Below are 25,484 nucleotides of genomic sequence, written 5' to 3' on the forward strand. Positions count from 1 at the left end.
GCGGGGCGGGGCCGGGCCGGGGACGCGCGCTGGGCCAGCCCCGCCCCGCCCCTCCCCTCCCGTCGTCGCCGCAGCCCCATAGGCCGGAGGCGATATACGTCATCGCCTCCCGCACCGACCGACTGACGTAGAGGAGACGACGTGGGCCACCTCCGGGAGGGGAGCTGTCGTCCACGTCACTTCCGGCCGCGTCGGAAGCGGAGTTTGGAAGTGGTGAGGCATCCGTTTTCTTCCTGCTGTGGTGATGTTACCCCCCCCTTCCTAGTTCGGGGAAGCGTGCGTTCGGATTGTTTCGGGGCGACTGTGCCCCGAGAAGGGAACGGGGTACGCGCGCGAGAGACGTCCAGGAGGGAGGGCCTCTCTGGCTGTTCGTGAGCGGAGGACAAGAGCGTGGGAGCCTGCCGAGGGTCAGGGCAGTCCGTCCGATGTGGCACCGGCGCTGACGCTGAGCCCCCATGTGACTTTGGACAGACTCTTTAACTTTGTTGTCAATAATAATAATAATAGTAACAACTATCCTTTCTATAACGCCTCCTGTGTGCCAGGCACAGTTATCTTATTTGATCTTTACAACAACCCTGCAAGGTAGGTGCTGTTATTATCCCCATTTTACAGTTAAGGAAACTAAAGCACAGTTGAAATGACATGTCCAGCATCAGGGATAGTATCTGAGGCTGAATTTGAACTCAAGTCTTCCTGAATCCAGGTTCCTCCCTCATTCTATCCACTGTGCCTCCTAGTTTGTCGCATGCAAGAGACTGACCCAAGGTCACAAATCACTTTGGTCAGAACCAAGTTTCCTGACGAATCTAGAATGGGATTTACGGAGGTCAGTCTTAGTGACCTTCCCTCCCCAGACAGGTTAAATTTCCTTCTTCAGGGTTTCACAGGTGACAGTAGCTGAGTGCTGAATTTTGTACTCAAAGTGGTTCTGATTCCAAATCCAGTATTCTTACCATTCTCTTGATGTTTTTTTTTTTCTCCTAAAGCGAAGAGTCAGTAGACCTAGGCTCACTTTGACTTCCGTGACGGGACATAATCTTTTTTAGGAGGGGCCTATTCTGTCTAGTACTGGAGCCCCAAAGTTGAAAGGCAAGCAGTCTCTGCCTTCCAGGAATGCAGTAAGGAGAAGCCACATGTAGATGGAAAATAGAAAATAGATAATTTGAAGGGGAAAATATTGGGGAGGGGGAGGAATCAGGAAGGGGTTTATGTAGGAAGAGTGAGGCTGATGACTTTGTGCAACTCTGCCTCACGTAAATCCAATTTATGAGCAAGCCGTCACTCAGTGATGCCATTGGTCCTCTTGGAAAAGGAAGGACAAACAACTGGTAGTAAGGAGCTCTAGGAACGTATTAAATAGGGAAGTGATGTGGCCAGACCTGTGCTTCAGGAAAAGCACTTTGGCATTTGAGGATAGTTTGGAATAATTAGGCTACTGCAGTGGTCCAGGCAAGAAGTGATGAGGGCATGAACGAAGGCTGCGAGTGCAAAGAAATGGGACCCATCCAAGAACTGCTGATTTTACTCCAGGTGAGGGGAGGATGACACTGAAGTTGCCAACCTGGATGACTACAGTGTAAATAAAGGAGAGCTGCGTCTGAATCCTGGTTTTGCTCCTTCACTAATTTCTTTCATTCTGGAATTGTCTTCTCCTACCTGTATTGGGAGATTGTTAGAATAGGCTAGGTTCCATTCAATAAACATTTAGTGCCTACTAACTTCAGGGCACTAGATTTCTAAAGGCCTTCCTAATTCCACATCGTGTCGGACAGGTGACTTAATCTCTTCCCTCAGTTTATTCATCTGTAAAATGAGGCTTTTATTTGCACTACCTATAGTGTTCAGCACTATCGAGAGGAAACTGCTAAATGGACAGTAAGCTTATTAAAGGGAGGTTCTCCATCCCCAACTCACTCCCATCTTATCACAGAAACGAAACAGGGACCTTGCATTTTTTTGCAGAGGGCAAAAACTGAGGCAAATGAAGTGAAGAAACCCACCCCCTGACACAAAGGGAACTAGTGGCAGAGCCCCACTCCAGCGTAGTTCTCCTGATTTATGTTACTGAGCATAGCTCCTGTGCCACTTTTGCTGTTCTCCCTCCCCAACTGTCTTAGAGGAAGAGCATAGCTTTCATTGCTGTCACAGAGAGATGTTTGGGATGTGGACCGTTAAGAGGTTGTGTAAGCCAGGATCCCCTCTGAGGAGCCAACAAGTATGTGGCTAAGAGTTAGAAATAGTGCCCAATATTACCAACAGGTAGTCAGGGCTCTTCACAACAGGATCTAGTGAGGCTACCTCTACTGGATAGTTTAAGCTAAAATATTACAAGATATTCCTTGGGCAAAAGGATCGTAGATTGTAAAAAAACAAAAGGAGTTTCTTCCAGAGATGCAATTTCTGTTCTTTGGATTTATAGTGCTGAAGTGTGAAAAGATGTTCATTTAAATTCATGCCAAAAAAGCAGTTTTGTCTAAAAGTTTTAATCCTGGCTCAGCTAACTTACCTTTTAATCTTGGCCAAGTCATCTGAACTTCTTTTTGAGCCTGTTTTCTCATCTGCAAAATGAAGGGTTTGGACCAACTAATTTCTAAATTCCTTCCAGCTTCAACATTCAGTGGTCCGTGGCCTCTTCCAGATCAAGTACAGATAGGAAGACCCAAGTTAAAATTTTATGTGACCTTAGGAAAGTCACTTAACTTCTCTCAGACTCATTTTCTTATTGGTAAAAAGGGAGCAACAGCACCTACCTAACCAAGTTGAAAACCAAACGACAAAAAGTATTCAAAACACTTTTTTGTAAATTCCAAAGTGCTGTGTAAATGTGACCTAATACTGAAATTTTCTATTAGGTATTTTTTCAGATTGACCCTGGTTTGCTCTCTGGTTTCTTTTTATTTGTGTAGGCAATGGGGTTAAGTGACTTGCCCAGGGTCACACAGCTAGTAAGTGTTGTGTCTGAGGTCAAATTTGAACTCAAGTCCTCCTGAATCCAGGGCTGGTGCTGTATGCACTAGGCCACCTAGCTGCCCCCCATGTGCTTTGCCTGCAGAGAGCTTATTTTCTTTTAATATTTTTTTTTTTGCTCCTTTTCTTCCTAGATTGTCCTTCACTTCTATAGATGTGCATTCCTAGTCTTTAGTTCTCCTGGTTCTGCCAAAATCTAGCTGCCACCAAGATTTTACACATCGGTCTTAAAGTGTTGCTGTATAATCTTTATTATTTACAAAGCTTTTTCCTTATGCATAGCTTCTAATTTAGATGAAGAGATTGAGGCTCAGAGATTTGTCCAAGGTCACCTGTCTAGTTAGTGGTGCAGCCATGTCTCTGGAAGCCTGTGTGCCCCTCCCTTCCTACACCCCCAAATTTCTCTGACAAATGATATGGCCAGAATAAGAGAGGAAACTGGGCTTCTTTAAAACTCTGGGAAATAAGTGAGCAAGAGCAATAGATACTGAGACATTGCATAGGCAAAGAGCCAGTTGGCAGTAATGCTGGTGGCCCTTTCCTAGGGAAAGCATTTTATGTTTTATCTCATATTTCTCTCTCCCTTAGTGATACTGGGTGCCATCCATATATCAGAGAAATATTTTTTTCAGAAATAATGATTGACTTGTAAGAGGAACATTTTCCTTCTCTTATTTTCCATCTCTGCCAGTTTTCTGATTTCTTTTTTTCCCATTTATTCTGCCTATTAATCCTTTGGTTTCTCCTTCCCCATCATTTTGCTCTTTTCCCACATTCTAATCAGCTGCAAAATCTTGTCATTTCTATCTCCACAATAGACCTGGCCCACCTCTTACCCTTCTTGATGGTCACCGTCATTACTAGTTCTTCTCCCCTGGACCCTTGCAAAATTGTCCCGTCCCAACCTTGCTTCAATCTCTCCAGACTCTAATCCACCATCCCTATAACTATAGCTCCTCCACTGAAGAAGAAACCACAACAACAAACAAAAACCAGTGAAAACTCTTCTGTTTGGCTTTTAAATTCTTTCACAACCACCTAGCTTCAGCTGGTCTTGTCAGCCTCATCATTGTCCTTCCCACATTCTGTGGTACAGTCAAACTGGCCTCTGTTCCTTACAGCACTCCAGCACCCAACACCCAGCCCTTGTACTGGCTGTAGTACAAGCCTGGAAAAAGGCCCCCCTCCAAACCCCTGCCTTACTGTAGAACCCCTCATTTCCTTGGCTCAAACACCGCCTCCCACAAGTTTTCCAGACACCTCAGTTGCTTGTATCCTCTTTCCCTCCACTGTATTTATTTATTCTCTATGTATTTATGTGTATCTGAAGAACAGAAAATGTTTCACTTTTGGTCTCTGTAGCCCTAGCACCTAGCAGTACCTGATAGATGGTAGATGCCTAATAAATGTTTATTGATTGATTTCTCCCATTTCACTTTTCCTCAAATCTCTAATCCTGGGGTGGGGGGTTGGGGGGTGGGTGGGGAGTAGTTGCAAGAGAAGCTGTTGGAATTGGTTGAGAATAGATGAGTGAGGGTGCCTGAAGTGAATCAGAGGTGGCACATCAGAACAAAGAGCATGTTAGTGAGTATTGAGCATTAATAACTGGATCAACCCCAGTTGACTAAACTGGTTAATATCCATGCTGTGCTTGGCTTATCAATAATCATTTCAAAAATTAAAACTGTATTTTCCTGAAATTATTTCTGTTTATATCTCCTCTGGAATTTGAAGTAGAGGAACAGTTTTCCAAAAGAAAGTTAACTGGATTCCATCTAAGAAAATGCTTTTTTTTCCTGACAAGCTGGTGCAGTTGGTTCTCCTTGAATAATGTGCTCCCAAGATGCTTGTAGTGGCCTTCATATAGCATTCCTAAGCAGAACCTGAAGCTTCTAGGTTGCTGAAATTCTGCATAAATAAGTCCAGATACAAGTTTCACTTAGCTTTGTTGGACTGGTCTTGACAGTATATATGAAATGCTCATCTTTATGAGCAGCCATATACTTAAAAATTCATCCTTCCTTTCTACTTGAAATAGGTTCTTACTGCCTCAGGTGAGGAAGAGACTGGGAAACAGAAGGGATGATTATGGAATACAACAGCAACCCCCAGGAGCAAAAGACCATCCCATAGATAACAGCTGGGGGGAAAGAACACCAAAAACCAGTTATCATTAATCATTCGCAAACTTTTTTGTGCAAATTTTTTTTTATTTCCACATTTATATCACAATGTGTCCACTTAAAGGACCAAATAGCAAAGTTGCTCCCTTCTGTATCTGAAGAACACAGAAGTCTAGTCACTGTACATTCACTAAGGCTCTTTGTTTTTGCAAATCGCGTTTATGATGAATATCCGTAAGGCAAACAATATCTAAAGGAATGGTAACAAGTATATTTCCAGCATACAAAACAGGCTCCCTCTTCCCTCACAGGACAGTTACACACTAGTAGCACCCGCAGTTACATTTTTGGACTCTAGAAAGATGAAGTTTTCTAGAAATTTGTAGGAAGGGAAAAAGGACAAAAATTATTTGGCTACTGGGTAGGGGGGAGGGGACTTTAAAAAAACTAAATTTTTGCAGCATTTCTTGGAGACTGGATTTAAACTGAAACCAGACTAAAATATGTGGATGCCTACGGAATGTGGAGTTGGAAACTGGGTAACTGCAGTAGTGCATGGCTGCAGTTTGAAAAAAATCTGCACCATGTGACTTAAAATAACCCAATCACTCAACAGAGAGATGATGCAAATACAAATAAAACTACAGCTGTTGCACACTGTCTCACAGACATCTCACTGCCAAATTAAAAAAAAAATCAATGCAAATAAATAGATGCGTACTTTTAAGGTAACTTTCCACAAGTATTCTGTACCTGCCTGTAGATAAGATTCCGGCATTCACATGTGCTGGAAATCATTTGAACCTTTTGGGGACTAACACTTTTTATAGCTGGTTTGCTATAGAGTTTTGAACTCAATTCTTTGTCCTTCGTACGCCCTTCCTTTTCTATTTTTGTTAGTAAACTGGTAGCAGCATTTCACAAAAGAAGAACTTAGACAGAAGAGCTACAAAGGATCAGCCCCTCGAGACCCTCTTCCAGGCCTGTTTTCCAGGACAAGAGGTGCACTCTCCATGTTAAGCGTCATGGAGTCTGCCCTGCTGTGTTTGCTAACTGCAGATGTGAAAGCATTTTAGCAACCTTATATTCAGTCTAGGCAGACATAAGGCAGGATGTTCAATCTACCATCATCACCGTGTGGATCTAAAGATATGCACTGCGTCCAATCATACCAATTACCCTGTGTATCATAACAACCATTCACCCCTGGCCAATGGAGTTGCCTTATTCTGTTGAGATCATCATTTGTGACCTCTCTACTAACTCCAGGCAGGTCTGTGGATATACTGTTTGGCACTAGAACATGAGTCTTTCTAGCTTCTCTTCTAGTGCTTTCTTCCTGCTTTAAATATTCAGACATGAAATAATGAGCTCCTGGTGTCTGTACGCCTGATGAGGAAAGCAAACTACTCTGTCTGTTTAAATAGGACTGAATTATTTCATTTCTGGACAACTCTTTCCAGTTCGTTTGTTCAAAAGGACTCTGCAGGTTGGTTTTTTGCTCCGGCTTGTCCGGTTCTGTCCTGTGCTGGTCAGCAAGGGCAGGGATATCTACCTGCAAAGAATCCTTTTGTGTTAGAGGTTTAATTTGTCCAGTCATGGGATCAAAGGTGATTTTTCTCTCTTTTAACCTGACAGGCTTGACACCCCCTTCTAGAACCTGTCCATCTAAGTTTACTGTGTAGTCTCTAGATCTGTACCTCTTCTTCTTCTTACTGTCAGACCCAGAAGCAGCATTGTCATCACTGTCCATTTTGGAAGCCTCTGGAGAAAACCCCACCCGTGGCATCAGAGGCTCCCCAGAGGGCGAGCTCACTTTGCAGCCAGGAGACACATGTTGGAGGGTTCCCAGATGCCGCTGATGACTTTCAGAAGATGTGTGTTCCTGCCAGTGCTGAGCAACCTCTACTCCAGTCTGATGGGAAGCCTCCGGTCTTTTTGTGGGCACTGGAGGTGTTGAGGGCTGCATCAGCAATGGTGCTCGTGAAGAGGGTGATGAAGCCTGGGTAACATCTAAGAAGTGGGGCCTTTGAGATGGACTAGGCAGAGAACCCTTTGGTGCATATGTGGGATGCTGCCGGACAAATGGCTCATGCCTTAGGTTGCTAGGACTAAATGAACAGCGGGGACTCTTAGGTTGGTGCTGCCCTGTAGGTTCTTCCGGCTTTTCATGGTGCTGAAGCACTGTAGTCTTTAGCTGTGAGGAAGTGCTGGAAGGTTTTACAAGTCCAGGAGAACTCGTGTGAGGTTTCACGGCATTAACTGGTATCTTACTGTGTTTATCATTCTCACTGTGTTCTGTCCTGCTGCTTTCAGGCCCTGTGTGCAGGTTGACATCAAGAGGGCTGGGGAAATTTTCCGGGCTTCCCCCAATCCCATTAGTTGGAAGGGGAGAAGAATTTTGTAACAGTTCATGGCTAGCTTTGGAAACTTTGGAAGGAGGGCCTTGATGTCCATCACGGTGTTCTCCTTTTCTTTTCCTATTTCCCAGTTTCTCTGTTTTCGGGGAGTTCAGCTTTTGAATGTCATTTCTATTTTTCAACTCGTGAATAGGTTTGGACCCAGGAACTGTAGCAGGTGATACATCTGGTCTACAGTTGTGAGCTCCGCCATTTGCCGACCCTGGTGGGTTCGGCAATCCCCTTGGCACTGGTTCATTCTGGGTCACAGGTTCAATTAACTTTTGCCAACTCCGCAACAATTTCTTGGCACGTTTGGCAAGTTCTTCATTTTTCGTCTTCTTTCTTACATCATTGATGAGTTTTCCCAGCCTTGTTTCCTGCAACCAAAGAGAGGTATTTTACTCCCCCCAAATCATAAACATTCTTAGGAAAAGCATGTTCACAAGTGACATTGCTGAGAAATGGGGAATCCATCAAAAATACATAGGGTAGGGACAGACTAAGTTTGAACCAGAGCAAGGGCAGGGAATCTGTGTTCCCTAGTAAAATTTTTCAAAAATTGAGCCCCTACTGTGTTACTTAAGATCTATGGGAAACTCTGAGTTTTCCTGTAACAGAAGCAATTTGACTCATCACAAAATAAGTATCTAGAAGCCCTAGAGAAAAGTACATTTACAAAAAGCCTTATTTTAAAATGTTTCTCATTACACTTTCATGTGTGCAACATATATATTACACACGTGTGTGTGTGTGTGTGTGTGTGTGTGTAATAGCCTAAGGCACTTGTCTGTCCTTAAATGAGGCTCTAGGTAGAACAAAAGCAACTAAAATTCTAATCCACTTCCTTTAAGAAAACAAAACAAAACAAAACAACCCACACCCAAACCAAAAAAGCAGCAAACTAAAACAAACCAATTACTACAATTCAAGTACAAAAGAGAATCAACATACAAGTATGCTGCCACACTAACACAGAAATACAAACTGAAGCTGTGCTCCAATTCACAAAGAGCAGTGAATTTCATGTTCAAAGCAAAGCCAAAGCTGGGAAGACTAAGATGAAATATGTCAGCTCAAAATGCTTTGGAACACTCAGGAATCCTGCCAAAGCCAAGGAGCACACCTGAGTAGGTGGTCTGTACTTATACTTATGAGATATAAATTTAGTCTTAATATTGCATAATTTTATTATAATGGGTCATACCTCAAGAGCCTCTTTGGTAATGGGATATTTCTCCAAGCTGGAGATAACTTCCAGCACTGCCACCATGTTATGGATCTGCAATGATAAAATCAGTTATTAGTTCCATTTCCTTCCCCAGTGCAAGGTAAAGACATTACTACATACAACAGGGCCACATCAGGCCTCTTCCCAGCAAAGACAGGAATTATAGTATAAACTCTTTGAGACCAGGGGCTGTCTTTTGCCTTTCTCTGTATCCCTACCAAGTGGCATAGTGCCTGGCACACAGCAGGTACTTTAGATCCTTCTCTTCATCAGTAGTTATAGAGGGATGGGGAAGAGGAGAGAGATAAGAAGGGAAAGAGGTTCCTGAGACAATATGCAAGGGAAATGGCTTGGGTTAAGCCAGACAAGGCAGAACAAACTCCACAACAGCTCTAGGCCTGGAGACAAAAGCTTAGAAACCAGAAGAAAGCCAAGTATAAGCAATGATTTACTAGGCAGGACACATGAAGAAATATTACAGCCATTCCATTCTACCTCCCAGCTAGCCTGCAAAGTTTTAAGTACTGTGTGCCAAGATGCTGTTCTAGTTCCGGGGGGTACAAAGACTGATTTTCTGCCCTCTAGGAGCTTACAATCTGGTGGAACAGCTAGGATTACAAACAAATGACAAAATCAAACATAATTTGCTAAGCACAAAGGGAAAAAAGACCAAAGTATAAAGATAAGTTTTAAGAAGAGTACTCATTGATCTTTCTAGGGAAATTCAACATGATTTAAAGTTTGACCATAGCACAGAACTACCATTCCTTAATGCTGAACTGGGATATAAAGATAATATTAATAAAATTTAGATCCAAATTTATGCTTTCATAAAAAACAATCTGGGGGAAAAATTTTTAAAACTCTGGGCACAATGATTTATTTTCTTCTGCAAAAGAGAGCTAATGTTAGGTAGCAAATAAATATTCATCTTTCAATAAGCCACTAAAATTTACATATTGCTAAAGTATCCACGAGAATAGGAGTAATGCAAATCAAAACCACTCAGAGGTTTTACTCATAACCAGCAAAGAAGCCAATAGATGAAAACATTTAATGCAGGAGAGGCATTGGAAAGAGGCACACCACTGTTACTAGGTCTGTAACTTGGTCCAGCCCTTCTGAAAATGAATTTGGAATGATGTGGGAAAAAAATTTTTTTAAATCATCAAACTCTACATTACTGTCTGACCCAGAGCTACCACAGCTATGCTTAATCTCCCTACCACCACCTGAAGTAAAACACAGAAAAAAGATCACAAATAAATCACCTACAGGAATTCTTTGTGTTGTGACAAAAACTTGGTCACAAAGCAAGTAGGTATCCACCAATTGGGGGAAATAGCTAAACAAATTATGAACAAACAACAACATAAATCTTGGACCACACAAAACAACGAAGATAACGAATTCAGAGAAGCATGGGATAACTTCTATGAACTGAGTTTGACTGAAAAAAGCCGAAATGGGAAAACAATTTACATACGTAATTACAACAATGTGCATGGAAAGAACAAAAGAGCTGAAACTGAATGCTACAATTGCAATGACCAAGCCTGAACTCTAAAGAGATTGCAAAATACATCTCTATGCCTTCTTTGTAGAGGTTTGGAAACCTACATACCTTCATTGTCAGACTTGGCTGATGTATTGGTTAGTTGGGCTGAAATGCTTTTTCCTTCCTCTCTCATCCAAGGGATGGCTCACAGGGTAGAGGAAGAGTAAAGCATACATTTAAAAATGAAGGTGTCAATCAAATGAGGTAACATGTAAAATGCTGTGCAAAGCTAAAAGCATTATATAAATGGTAGCAGTGATGATAATGATGGTGATGTTAAAAAACCAAAAAGGATAAGGATAGACTGGATATATGATCACAATGCAATAAGGGAAGTTTTAAATGAGGACATTCCTCCTAATTGTAGGTCAGTACCTTCTTTTCAATTTAGGGTTTTAGATGAGAATTGCCAAGAGGTCTACAAAGTGGGGCCCACCGTGACTAGACCCACTTCCATGGGCTGTGTGTGTCAACAAATCAATTCCATCCTCCTGTGACAGCCAATCTGTGGGGCTTGTCTCCAAAACAACCACACCTATCCTTATTCCTCATTCTGCCCCCTCTCCAAACTACCCTTTTCTAAACCATAGCCTAAAGCCCAATCTACGTACTCACAGCAGTAGCAAGCAAAGGCATCATTAGGAACATCCCCTCCCTCCTCTCCGGAATACCCATCTCGATCCCCTAGATCACCCAGTGGCTTCAGAAAGCATTCTTCAGAGGTCAAGAATCTCTGCTACAGGGCAGTAACTATTAAGGAAGAGTCTACCTTTCCCTTTTTTCCTTCTCAGTGGGACAGCGTCATTTGCATAGGATCAGGCATAGATGAACTGGCAAATTTGGAAGAGGGGTGGGTGAAGGGGAAAAGATGACATAAAGAAATCTGTCCCAAATCACATGTTCTAGATGTTCCCATTTGCTTGATTTCAAAGGGGAAAACCAGAACTAAAAGGGTAAGAAGTTGGAGGAAAGTATTCTTGATTCAATGAAGACATCTCAACATCGTGAGTTATCCAAAAATAATGCCTCAGTTGATATTAAGTTCACTGTTACTGAAGACATACTAGCTAGATGAAGGATGTTACAGAGGAGATGCTTCTTTTGGACAGAAGGATAGACTAGTGGTAAACAAACCTCCACTCCACCCCTATACACCCTAGATTTAGAGTAAGAGCTTAGACTTGGGTAAAAATCCTGGCTCACCAAGCCACGTAACACCTCTGGGCTTACTTCCCTTATCTGTAAAAATAAAATGGTAAGCATGGGCAACTAGGTGGTACAGAATAGAGAGCCAGCCCTGGAGTCAGAAGGACTTGAGTTCAATTCAGATCTGGCCTTGGACACCAGCTGTGTGACCCTGGGCATTTGTAACCATCTGCCTCAGTTCATCTTGAGCTAGGGGAGGAAATGGCAAACCAATCCAGTATCTTTGTGTGAGTCAGACACAACAGAAACAACTCAACAACCACAAAAGACATAAGCTTAGGACAGTACTAATGGACTAACATCAAATGTGAGCCTCAGAGGCATTGGAAAACTAAGATCCAGATGCCTTGACAGAATTCTTAAACACCAATGCCCTGAGATCATGCTTGGGGAGACCGATTACCTAGTTCTTCCCCCATGCTAAGGTATGCAAAACCAAATTCTAGATACCCCTTTTCCTTATCATTTAGAATCAATATATGCTGAAGTGAAAAATGTTATCCTCTGTCTCAGTACCCCCTCCTCAACCTTTCCTCTCATTCTTATCCCTAATGAGGTTATAACTTCCTCTGACTTCCCTTTCCATTGTAACCTCTGGAATTTTTAGTTTTTTGTTAAACCCCATTCATCCTGGATCTTTTCATTCTTTCCATCATCTCAATCTACTCTTCCTTTAAAGTTCACTCCATCTATCTATATTCTGCTTCAGATCTTTGTCAGGAATTCCACCCAGTATATAATGGTTATGACCTCCATTACTTAAGGACTGGCTCAGGGTCTGTCTGTCTGCCTGTCTCTCCACTATAACCCCTAACCTCATAATTTAGAAACTTTTGATTTCTTCTTACTTTCACCAACCTCTTCAACTTCTGTGACCTATATATTCAAACTGTCTCTCATAAGAGAAAGTCAAACTCTTAAATTCACCATCATCCAAAGCTGAGCTACTTCTTATCAATCAACAAGCATTTATTAAGGACTTACTAAACACTAGCCACTGTGCCAGGAATACAAAGAAAAAGCATAAGCAGTCTTTACCCTTAAGGAATTCAGTGTAAAAGGGATAAAACAAAAGAAGAAAAATAAAGTCCATGAAAGGTAACCTTAGAGAAAAAGTTACTTTAGCAGGTGAGGATCTCCTGTGGAATATGGTGTTTGAGACAAGTCTCTCCTGGTGCTCTTCCAAATCTTTTTCATCCCTCCTCAAAGCTCCTATGGTTCACCCTCCTCTCACCTTCTCAAGCTAAGAACCTTGTCTCATATTTTAGTGAAAAATCTGAGGTTATTTACCATGAGTTCCCTCTTCTCCATTCTTCATGTCATATCACTCTGGTGCTTTCTGCCACTATCTCCTTCACTCCTGTCTCACATGGTGAGAAGACTTTATTCCTTACCAAGGCTAACCCCCCTACCTCCATGAGCAATCTCATTCCATCCCATCTCCTCCAATCAATTGCCCCCCCCACATCAACACTGTCACTTTCTTTTTTTGACTAGACAATGGGGTTAAGTGACTTTCCCAGGGTCACACAGCTAGTGTCAAATGTCTTAGGCTGGATTTGAACTCAAGTCCTCCTGACTCCAGGGCCAATGCTCTATCCACTACATCACCTAGCTGCCCCACTGTCACTTACTTTCAATCTCTCCTTAGCTACTGGCTCCTTCCCCTACTACCAACAAACATCCTTATGTCTCATTCATTCTCAAAAATACCTCTCTTGATCTTTCCATCTCCACTATCATCATATATTTCTTCACCCCTTTGTGGCTAAACTCCCTAAAAGGGCTGTCTACAACCAAAGTCACCACTTTCTCTTCTCTCACTCTTTTCTTAGTTCCTTACAAGAGGAAGGAAAAAAGAGGGACCAACAGACAGACACAGGCTCCTTAAGGAAGGGAGAAAAAACCTAGAGGCTGTTAACTGTGTTCTTGACAAGCACTTCCTGAAGCTGGTAGATAAATGGAGTGGACATTCAAGGAGGAGTAGGCTGAGATGATGGAAAGAATGAAAAGATGCAGGATGAAGGGGGATTCAAGAAGCCAAAGATTCCAAAGAGTTTTGCCCTGTTTCTAACCTCATCATTCCACTGCAACTGCTCCCTCCAAAGTTACTAGTGATCTCTTACTGCATTCACTGACTTCCTTTAAGTTCCAACTAAAATCCCATCTTCTAGAGGAAGCCTTCTCCAACCCCTCTTCTTTCTAGAGCTCTTCCCTCTCTTAATTATTTCCTATTTATTAGATATAGTGTTTAGTAAAAGAATACTAACTAGAAAGAAACAAAGTTCTAGATCATGAAATTCTTCTTTCTGTTAAAAAACTTATCTTTGAATCTCACCCTGTACCTCATTTCTTTATTTCCATCTCCAGTTATGAAACCATAGGCTATGTTCAAATTAACTCTGCCACTTTTCCCTACTTCTCCATGGCCATGTAACTTTCCCAATATCTTTCCAGAGCAAAACGCACCTTCTTATGTATGGTTTTATCTCCCCCATTAGAACGTAAGGTACAAGAAGGGAAGGACTGTCTTTGCTTTTCTTCTTTGTATGCCAGCCCTGAGCACACTGCTTCTTTCTAAGTTCCTTATTATTATGAAGGGTACCACTCAATCACCCAGATCCACAACCCTGGAATTATACTTAATTCCTCACTCTCACTTACCTTACAAATACAATTTGCTACCAAATCATATTGTTTTTACCCTTCACATCTCTCTTATATAACTTTCCTTCTTCACTCAAATTGCTGCTACTCTAGTTCAGGCCCTCATCCATTCTGCCTTCAAAGTGATTTTCCTAAAGTTCTGGAATCCTACTCAACAGACTTCAGTGGTTCATTACTTCCAGGATCAAATATAAAAACCACTATTTGGCATTTAATGTTCTTCACAACCTGTTCTCTCCCCACCTTGCCAGTCTTCCTACACTGGGTCCACCTCCCCACAGATTTTATGATCCAAAGACACTGGCCTCTTTGCTGCCTCACACACACTGACCCATCTCCAGTCTCTGAGCTTTCGTACTTGGCTTTCCTCAATGCCTCACCCACACCTCTTAGCTTTCCTGGTTTCAAGACTCAGCTCAAATGCCACCTTCTACAGGAGAAAGCTAATGCTTTCCCCCTTGGAGATTAACTTTCACTTACTCTGAATATACATAGTCATTATATGTTGCCAACCCTATTAGAATGTAAACCTTGAGGCCAGGGACGTTGGTCATCCCTAAATGCTCAGGACATAGTAAGGGTTTAATGCTTGCTGACTACAAATCTTCCTGACAAAGATGGCCCATTTTTTTTTTTTGGTAAGGTGGTCTAATATATGGAATACTGTCTGCAAGCTATATAAAATATGTAAGCTACAAGCCATTCTTTTTGAAAACACTACCTTATTAGCCTGTTTGCCCTACCATTTACAAATTATTTCATTGTGCCTCTCCTGAAAAAGGGACTACTTACTATCTCTTGTGAACTTCCATCTGTCCCAAAATCTTCCTCTACACTCTTTTCTATGCTCTACTCATTTAAATGAGTCTCTGAAGAATTTGACTTTTTCTTCAATCTCATCTTTGGCCCTGCTTCATTCAATCTAATCTGTATCTTTTATTCCTTTCAAAAGTCAACTCTTAGAAAGCAGTTTTCAATTGGCCTCTTTTTCAAATCTTCTCACCTCTCACTCTTTACCCTTTCAATTCCTGAACCCTAGTAGCAATCTCATCATTGAATTAACTATTTTCTCCAAGATTATTAATAATCTCAATTAGTACATCCAAGGGCCCTTCCCCAAGGCATAAATGGTCAAAGCATACATACAAGCAGTTTTCAAAGAAATCCAGACAAATAAAAATGTCCCAAATTACTAATTAGAGAAAAGTAAACTAAAACAATACTGAGATTCTACCTCATACCCACAGGAGTGGTAAAGATGACTTCTAGAAAAGGGAAATGGCTGGAGCTGTCAACTGATCTAGCCATTATGGAGCACAGCTTGGAACTATAACCATAAAGTCACTCAACTGTATGTGTCTTTTGACCCAGTGATGCCACTATTAGGTTTATACACCAAAGAAATCAAAGAAAGGGGGGAAGATCTCATACGTACAAAAATATTTGTAAGAGCTATTTTTGTACTGGCAAAGAGCAGTAAATTTAGAGTGTGCCCATCAACTGGAAAATGAAGTAGTAGATGAGTGTAATGGAATATTATTGAATCATAAGAAGCGATGAAAGAGAGCAGCTAGGTGGCACAGTGGACAGAGCAAGGCCCCTAGACTCAAGAGGACCTGAGTTCAAAGCTTGCCTCAGACACTTGACATTTACTAGCTGTGTGACCCTAGGCAAGTCACTTAACCCTATGGCCCAAACAAACAAACAAACAAACCCACAACAACAACGAAAGAAATGATGAAAAGGATATTTCAGAGAAACATTAAAAAACCTGTATGAACACTGATACAGAATAAAGTTATTATCTAGAAACTAATACAATAACATTGTAGATAAAAGCAATTCTAAATGATATAAGAATTGATCAATGCAATGATTAACTATGATTCTGAGGACTATTTGAATGTTGAAAACTAAAAATAAATTATCAAGAAAAAAAATTAAACTGAATTATTGACCCATGTGCCTCCTTTCAAATTCTTATTAGATATCTGAATATGATTTACATGCATAATACAAAATTTTTATTTATAAAAATCTTTACCAGACATTCATACTCATGTTATCAAAGGTATCCTTACTGAATATGAGAAGGAAACAGGCAAACTTCCAAAGGTATTTCTCCATAGAACACTATCTTTATACTCACACAATTGGAAAGTACAAGGACACAAAATCTCTAAAGTTTACTTTATTTGTTGTTTACCAAAAAATAAAAAAGGATTAAGTTCTTGGAGCAAAAGAATGTCTTAAAGGAATACCTCCAACAAGGAGATTCTCAGGCAGAGACAATTCTGTTCAATGACCTTCTGATAAATATCAAATCAGACATTAACCTGTAGGCATACATTCAGCCACAGAATTGGCTCCTTTAATAGAGGATGCCTGGGAAGAAAGCTCCAAATTGAAGAAGGATTCCCCATAGAAAGGGATGTCATGCTTCTAGCTCTCACCATGAATGACTGAAAGAGAGAGGACTAAAAATCCATATAAGAAAAACAAGGCGACTTATGATCCAGATTATGACATGAGTTGGGACAACCAGTTCACTTGGATAGTATATCAGTGCATTTATCTGGACAAACATTATAAGATGGAAAATGAATAAAGCCTAAAACTGGACAAGGATAGGTTTGATTGCATTTGAAAAACTATGTCTTCTAATGATTCAACAGTGATTCCCCATGGAAAAGCCTATGGTCTTAACAACAATATTTCCTAAATAATGCTGTATGTCTGAGAATCATGGAAACCCAACAATCTCCATAAAATTTAACTTGTTGGTGATGTAAAGGTCAAAAAGAAGTCATGTGGTAGATGTAGAAAGGATATAACATAATTCCAAAAGATAACCTATGCGTAGTAAGTAGTGTTAGTGATATCTAGTCAATATATGATCAGAAAATGAATTGGGCCAGTTATGTGGCCAAAGCAAGAGATAAAAGAGGAAAACTATGAATTCTCCATGATACGTACAAGATAAAAAAGGACCTGGAAACCCTGGCTACCAATGTTCAAACAAGATCCATCCCTAACTGCCCACAATCTTACTTACTCTTAAGTGTCTCATTACTGATCTGCTTCCACTTCTACTATGCCTGCTGGAATACTTGCTCCATGATTTTTAAACTTTCTTTCATCTATTTCATTTAATAGATTCTCACTGATATTTCCTATTTTTAGATCACCTAGATATAGGTCTTCCTCATCTCCTGCTACTGTTACCAGGGAGCCATCCCTTATAGTAAATTTTTTTAAAAAGAAACAAAAAAAAATCAGCAAAATCGATCAATACACTGAAAAAAACCTGATATTCTATACAATGTTCCACACCTGTGGGCCCTTCATCTCTGTAAAGGAGAAGAAGGTATCTTCTCATATCTCTTCTTCAGAGCCAAACTTGTTCTTTGTAATTTTGCAACATTCATTTTTTATTTTTTGATGGTTCTTTCCATTTACATTGTGATTGTGTGTACTTTGTTTTTAACTTTATGTATTTTAAGTTGGTTAATAAGTCTTTCCATGCTTTTGTATATTAATAATATTTGCTATTTCTTATAATACAATATTTTCATTTCCTACTCCTATTATCTGGCACTCACCAAGACCAGGCTACTTCCTGATGACACCGCTTTCCTTCACACCCTTTCCAGAACTGGTTACATTTTCTCTCTCAAACTCCACCCCCAACCCACTCGGTCTAGCAAACAGAGTCAAAAGACTCCTTGTTCTCCACAGCAACTTCCAGGGTCTTCAGGTTCCACCATCACTCAGCAAGTTCTTCTCCTTGGAGACTGATGCTTTCCAAAATTTATCACCCCATACGAATCCTTCATCTACTGAAACCCAGGACAATCTTATTCCTTTCTTGATGAGTTCAGTGCCAGGCTCAATGTCTTTTTCTCCTTCCCAACTTCAGCATACACACTAATGTTGTTGTACCGAGAAATCAGCGAGCGAAACCCAGACGTAATTTAAAATGTGAATTTATTAGCGTGCGGCTGCAAGGGGTATGCACATCCAAATCAAGCAGCCCCCATTAGGGGTCGAGCTAGGGTTTATATGGAAAAGAGCATGGGAAAGAAATGCCAGGAACACTGATGAGGTAATCCAAAGCTGCAGGTGTCTTTGGGGGCTATGGATGGGAAAGTACAGGGAGTACACCGGACAGGGAGAGGGATGGATCTTTGGAGTCTGGCAGGAGGAAGAGTCCTTGGGCTGGCCAAGGATGCCCCTCTCCCTCTGTCTTGATGAGAGAATGCTCTGCAGCAAGGGAAAGCTTTCTCACAACACAGGAACTTACTAAGGAATTGGGAGGCTTCCAGAGACATGATCTGAGGGCTGGGGCCTGAGCAGCCCAGCTCTGTGTAGCTGTACCAGGGAGAGAGATAAGGGTCATGCTGAGGCCCATGCATGAATAACTGCTAGGCACAGTGTCCTCGGGCTGGGGAGTGGCTGTCAGAGACAGTGTTTCTGAGACTAGGGAGAAATTGGGGCACAAGTACAAGCACCCGAGCACCCCATCATTACGGGTCAGAGATCACACAAACCAGACCAGGCGTCCTGGTCTCTGGTATAAACATAATTATCTAAAGCAATTATATTGCAAGCCTTCTTATCCATTTGCGTTGGAGGTACGGGCTATGCTGAGCTATGCAAGAGTACATTTCACTATTGTTTAGATTTAGGAGGAAAGAGGTCTGGGGCAAGATTAAGCACCAACTTTTGCTTTCCATGGCTTAAAGGGCCCTACTGCCTAAATGGCAAAAGAATGTTCTGCATTACAATGTGAACTAATCAATTTCTCAATTTACTCATTTCCCATAACCCACTCAGCTACACAGAAAAATCATATGCTTGATCTTGTCATCACTCACAAAGGTTCCACTTCCATGTTCATCCAACTCCCAAATCCCTTTATCTGTTTATAATTTATTATCCTTACATCTTTGTCAATGCCCTTGATACTGTAAGAGAAATCAAGTTAGTAAGCATTTATTGAGCACTTACTAGTCCCAGTCCAAAAGGAATTCACGTTCTAATGAGAGAAACAACATGTAAACAACTATGTACATAAGAGAAATATAGTGTAAATGTTAAAAATCTCAGAGAAAAGCAACCGGAGGGGGATCAGGAAAGGCCTCTTGTAGAAAGGTAGGATTTGAGCTGAGCCTTAAAGGACTTAACCATGTTGTTAATCCTCAACATAACCTTCATCCCCTCTACCTTTCAGTTCATTCTTAGGCCTATTATTCCTATATTGGCCACATTCTATTCCTTCACCTCTCTTAACCGTAGGTGAAACAGTTCAAATGTACAATTTCCCATATTTTCACAACTGTTACCCCTGGTTTTGTTTTCAGTCATAATTTGCCAAACCCCAATCCTTTATTAGTCACAACATTCAGCTACTTTGCTTCTTTGCATTTGCTGCCGAAGTTGAGTCCACTACAAATTTATGTTATTTAATCTCAACTAAACCCTGAATGAACATAACAAGGCAATAAACTCTATTCCTCTCCAGCCAAATCACTAACTTAATCTACAGAGCAACTGATTCAAAGATTTGTCAAGTGTCCACAAGCCCTCTCCTCTTATGTTCCCTACTGAAGAACTCATCATACCCCACTGAAAAAACTGAGGCCATTCACCAAGAGTTCCCTATTCTTCCCTACTCATCTCACATTACTGAGAAATCTCCCTCCACTCCCTCTCCCTTAACTCCTGTATAGCAAAGGAAAAAAAAAAGTGGCCCTTCTCTTTACCAAAGTAAAACCCTTTATGTGCACCTCTGCTCCAATCCCCTCCACTCTTCTTTAGCAGACCATCTCCATTATACCACCTACCCTCAACCCTCACTCCCCTTCAATCTTTTCCAATATACCAGCTTTTTCCTTGCTGCCTGTAAATACACACATATATCTCCCCATTCTTAAAAATCCTTATTATCTTATTCCTGCTAACTGTTGTTCTATGTCTCTCAGATAAACTACCTGAGACAGTCATCTAACTCAGTAACTTTATTCCTTTTCCCCTTACTGTCTTCTAAGCCCTCTGTAATCTTACTGTCTTGATCTTAACATTTTAGTGGGTACATTTTGTCTGTTTAAAGTTCAACTTTTTTTTTTGGCCCCCAACCCAATTCAGGACCTCCTACAATCTGATATTACACTTTTCTATCTCATATGGGGCAAGTGCAGTAGATAGAATTCTGGGCCCAGAATAAGACCTGAGTTCCAATCCAGCCTCTGACACTTCTGGCTGTGTGACTCAGGGGCAAGTCACTTAATCTTTCCTTGACTCAGTTTCCTCAACTGTAAAATGGGGATCATAATAGCAATGACATCTCAGGGTTGTTGTGAGGATCCAATAAAATATGTATAAAATGCCTAGCATTTTGGCACACAGTAAGTGCTTAATCCTTTCCCTTCCAACTTCATTCAATTGAAAAACTATCTTCTCCAAAGTTAATAATAATTTCTAAATTGCCAGATCTAATGACCTTTTCTCAACCCTGATTGTTCTTGACCTCTCAGTAGCATTTAACACTGTTGATGAATTATCTCCTCTTCCTGGATAGTAATAATTAGGGGTTTTTTTCCATGCCACTGAAATCTCCTGTTCTCCTCCTACCTGTCCAGTTGCTCTTTGTCATATTTCTTTGCCTGATTCATCATCCATGTCTTGCCCACTAATATAGGTGTCCACAGAGCCTATGAATTGGACCCAGTCCACCTCCCCCCCACACACATATACAATCTTACTTGGTGATCAAGTACACCATGAGTTCAATTCTCATTTCTAAGAAGATAATTCCCAGATCTGTATCCCTAGCTATCTGCCTAATGTTATAGTCTCAAATCACCAACTACTTTTTAAGGGGGTGTCCCCACACAATGGGAACTGAATGGTACATAAGCATCACAAATAACATGTAAAAAAATAACTGATTTTCTTTCTCTAAAACCTTTCCCTTTTCCAAATCTCACTACATACAAGAATTGGTGGAGGTAGTCTCAGAAGGGAAGGTATTAGCAGCTGGGAGGACCAGAAAAGTACTCCTGTGGAGGGCTGGAATTGAGCTGAGTCTTGAAGGAAGCCAGAGATGATGAAGGGAGAGAATACCAGGTGTGTGGGGACAATGTCAAGGCTAATACCGTCCTCCCATTCATCCACATTCACAAATGTAATATCATCTTTAACTCCTCACTAGCATTTGTTCCATTTATCCAGTCTGTTGCTGAGTCTTGTTTCTGCCTTCTGAACATTTCTTCTATACGTCCCCTATATCTATACTCACAAAAGCCACAACCTACTTCAGGCCCTCATCACTTTTTTGCTGGGACTATTTCAATAGCCTTCTAAATGATCTCCCTCCTGAAGGTGGCCTAGTCATACTAGATCTTAAATTGTATTATAAAGCAGCAATCATCAAAACTACATGGTACTGGGGGCAGCTAGGTGGTGCAGTGGATAGAGCACCGGCCCTGAAGTCAGGAGGACCTGAGTTCAAATTCGGCCTCAGACCAAACACTTGACACTTACTAGCCGTGTGACCCTGGGCAAGTTACTTAACCCCAACTGCCTTAAAAACAACAACAACAACAAAAACTACTTGGTACTGCCTAAGAACTACAGAGGTGGGTCAGTGGAATAGGTTAGGTACACAAGACACGGTAGTCAAGGACTATGGTAATCTACTATAATGACTATAGTAATCTACTAAACCCAGAGTACAGTTGCTCGGATAAGAATTCACTATTTGACAAAAACTGCTGGGAAAACTGGAAAATAGTATGGCAGAAACGAGGCACAGACCAACATGTTACACCATTATACCAAAATAAAATAAAAATGGGTATACAATTTAGATATAAAGGCTGATACTAGAAGCAAACTGGGAGAGCAAGGAATAATTTACCTGTCACAGATTCATGGAGCACAGAAGAATTTATGACCAAACGAGGTAGATTGCATTAAATTGAAAAGTTTTTGCATAAACAAAGCAAATGCACCCAAGATTAAGAGGGAAGCAGAAAACTGGGAAAGAATTTTTACAACCAGTGTCTCCAATAAAGGCCTCATTCCTAAAATATATAGAGAACTAAGTCAAATTTGTAAGAATACAAGTCATTCCCCAATTGATAACTGGTCAAAGGATATGAAAAGGCAGTTATCACAGGAAGAAATGAAAGCTATCTAATCATATGGAAAAAATGCTCTCAATCACTATTGATTAGAGAAATGCAAATTAAAACAACTTTGAGGTACTACCTCACACCTATCACGTTGGCCAACATGACAAAACAGGAAAATGATAAATGCTGGAGAAGATGTGGGAAAATTGGAACACTAATGCATTGTTGGTGGAGTTGTGAAATGATCCAACCATTTTAGAGAGCAATTTGGGACTATGCCCAAAGGGCTATAAAACTGTGCCCAGCAATACCACTTTGGCTGTATCCCAAAGAGATCATTAAAAAATGGAAGAGGACCCACATGTACAAAAATATTTATAGCAGCTCTTTTTGTGATGGCAAAGAATTGGAAATTGAGGGGATGCCCATCAACTGGGGAATGGCTGAACAAGTTGTGGTATATGAATGTAATGGAATGCTATTGTGCTATAAGAAATGATGAGCAAGCGGACTTCAGAAAAACCTGGAAAGACTTTTATGAACTGATGCTGAGTGAAATGAGCAGAACCAGGAGAACACTGTACACAGTAACAGCAACATTGTGCAATGACTAACTCTGATACACTCATCTCTTCTTACCAATGCAAGGATCCAAGACAACTTCAAAGGACTCATGATGGGAAAATGCTATCCACATCCAGAAAAGGAACTATGGAGTCTGAATGCAGATCAAAGCATACTATTTGCTCTTTCTTTTTTTTTCTTTTTTTGTTTGTTTCTTCTTTACAACATGATTAATGTGAAAATAGATTCAATATGAATGTATATGTAGAGTCTATACCAAATTGCACACCATCTTGGGGAAGGGAGAGATGGGGAGAAAATCTGGAACACAAAATCTTATAGAAGTGAATGTTGAAAACTAAAAGTAAACAAATAAAAAATAAAATAAATTATCTCCCTCCCTATGCCAGTCCATTTTTATTCAGTGGTCAAAGTGATTTTCCTAAGGCAAAGGTCTACATCAGCCCTCTACTCAATAAATTCCAGTGGCTCCCTATTCTCTCCAAGACCTCGTCCTTTGTTTGGCATTTCAAGCTCTTCAAATCCTGGGCCCTTTCTACTTGGAACCAGTCCTCTCACACCACTCACCTCCACAGTCCAGGATTCAGCCACACTAGCCAACAATTTGATGTTACGCATGTAGAACAATCAACTCCAATACTCATGCCAATGCATGGGCTGTCCCACACCTGGCATGCTCTCCCTTCATCATCTCTGCCTCAGTTTCTCTGTCTTCCTTCAAGAGTCAGCTCAAACCCAGCCCTCCACAGCAGTTGTTTTCTGGTCTTCCCTTCTAAGACTACCTCCACAAATTCTATAAATATCTTATATGTATGTAGTTATTTTCATATTTACCTTCCCCCTTAGAAGATGAAATCCCTGAGTACAAGGACTGTTTTTTGCTTTTCTCCTTTTATTACCAGTATCTGCCTCGCACTAATTATTTCTTATTTAGCCCATATATATCTTATTTGTATGAAGATATCTGCATACTGTCTTCCATACTAGAATGAGTTCTTGAAAATGGGAATTTTTAAAAAATCTTTCTTTTATCCTCAAGACTTGGCACAAAGCCTGGAAAATAGTAGCTGCTTGATAAATGCTTTTTAACTAACCATTCCCAGAGCTTGGCATAATGCTTGGATAAGTGCTTAATAAATGACTGTTGACTAACCTCTTCACATTGGCTATATGATCTCTGAAGGATCTCTAAAAGACCAGAAATAAGAACTGTGCAGTGATGAGAAGATATGGATAGACAAGTTATGATATGCACCAAGGGAGAATAAAATGAGATTAAAAATGCACCGAAGTATTCACTGGTGATTTATTCAGAATACAGTTGATATTGTAATAAGCAAAGCCCCATGCTAAATGCTTCATTTCTTTGACATACCATATTGCAATATTATCTAGAAAGATGAATATATGTGAACAGAAAGATAAAGTTGTTGACTGATGTTAGTGCCATCTCTGCTAAGAATGGCTTCACAACCCTGGGTAAGCCCATTCTCTCTATGCCTCGATTTCTCCATCATTTAAAGGAGGGGCTTTGACTGGCTGGTCCATATGTATGGTAAAAGGAAAAAAAACCAAGAGAAACATTTGTGAGGTTTTTAACCATCTACAGAGAGATGTATTCCCAGTGGGGATCAAAACAAGAGAGCTTTAGTCTTGAAATAAAGGTCATGTGGTCCACCTATAATGGAAAGAGAATTCTTTTTACAACATACAGAATAAAGGATTATCCAGGCTTTCCCAGAGTACTTGGTAAGGAAAAACATTAATTTCCAAGGAAGTCAATTCCTGTTTTGGATCACCCTAACATTAGGAAGATTTTCCTTCAAACATGTCTCAATGTGACCCTCTGTAACTTATACCAATTCTTCTCCGAGAATGACTCTTTGGGACTAAGCAGAGCAAGTTTTAACTCCTCTTTTGTGTAACAGCCCTACAAATACTAGAACAAAGCCATAATGTCCTCTTTTAAGTATTCTCTTACCCAGACTAAAGATGCATAGCTCTTTTAATTTTTTTTAATAAGCTTTTCTTGAAATCTTTTGTTTCTTACATCATCATATTTATACTAAGTATCCCTCCCATTCTCCGTCTTAGACAGCCATCCTATAAGAAACAGTATTTCTTAGAGGAAAATAAAATCAGCACAACTGATCAATACATTGAAAAGGTCCTAAAATGTGCTGTAGATAACATCTGCAGACCTATCATCTCCACAAAGGGGTGGGTTGGGGGTATCCTCTTATCTCTCTGAGTCCTGCTTGATCTTTGTAATTCTGTTACAATTTCTCTTGATTTGTAAGTATGTGGTTATTCCTTCAATTCACATTGTTGTAATTATCGTATTACATCAGTTCATAAAGATCTTTCCATGCTTCTCCACCCTCATCACACACATCATTTCTTACAGCATAGTAATACTCCACTATGTTTATAAACCACAATTTGTTTAGTTATTCTCTTATCAATAAACATCTACTTTCTTTCCAATTATTTGCTATAAAAAAAACCTGGCTATAAATATTTTGCAGTCAATGAGGACTTTAATTATCAATGGCTTCTTTGCAGTATATGTCTAGAAATGGATTCTGTGGCTCAAAGTGCATAGAC

At 40.5% G+C, this 25,484-nt stretch overlaps 1 protein-coding gene and 1 long non-coding RNA gene across 3 annotated transcripts in view; one reads left to right on the forward strand and one right to left on the reverse strand.

Annotated features, from left to right (window-relative positions):
- Positions 1–52: 52 nt before the first annotated feature.
- The window catches only part of LOC110196182 (uncharacterized), a 33,827-nt gene continuing 8,395 nt past the window's right edge, over positions 53–25,484 (forward strand). Inside the window, exon 1 of the long non-coding RNA XR_013486429.1 lies at positions 53–585. This is a non-coding gene — a long non-coding RNA (uncharacterized LOC110196182). The remainder of the gene's footprint in view (positions 586–25,484) is intronic.
- Positions 5,160–25,484, reverse strand: part of MED26 (mediator complex subunit 26) — a 117,350-nt gene continuing 97,025 nt past the window's right edge. For both annotated transcript variants that reach the window (XM_020969307.2, XM_020969306.2), the window contains exons 2-3: positions 8,700–8,774; positions 5,160–7,872 (exon numbers count right to left, since the gene is read on the reverse strand). In XM_020969307.2, the coding sequence (XP_020824966.1) occupies positions 6,181–7,872; positions 8,700–8,774 (1,767 nt within the window). In that variant the 3' untranslated portion in view covers positions 5,160–6,180. The remainder of the gene's footprint in view (positions 7,873–8,699; positions 8,775–25,484) is intronic.

Source organism: Phascolarctos cinereus, unplaced genomic scaffold, assembly GCF_003287225.1.
Source record: "Phascolarctos cinereus isolate Bilbo 61053 unplaced genomic scaffold, phaCin_HiC Scaffold_4;HRSCAF=312, whole genome shotgun sequence".
In the NCBI taxonomy this organism is placed as follows: Eukaryota; Metazoa; Chordata; class Mammalia; order Diprotodontia; family Phascolarctidae; genus Phascolarctos; species Phascolarctos cinereus.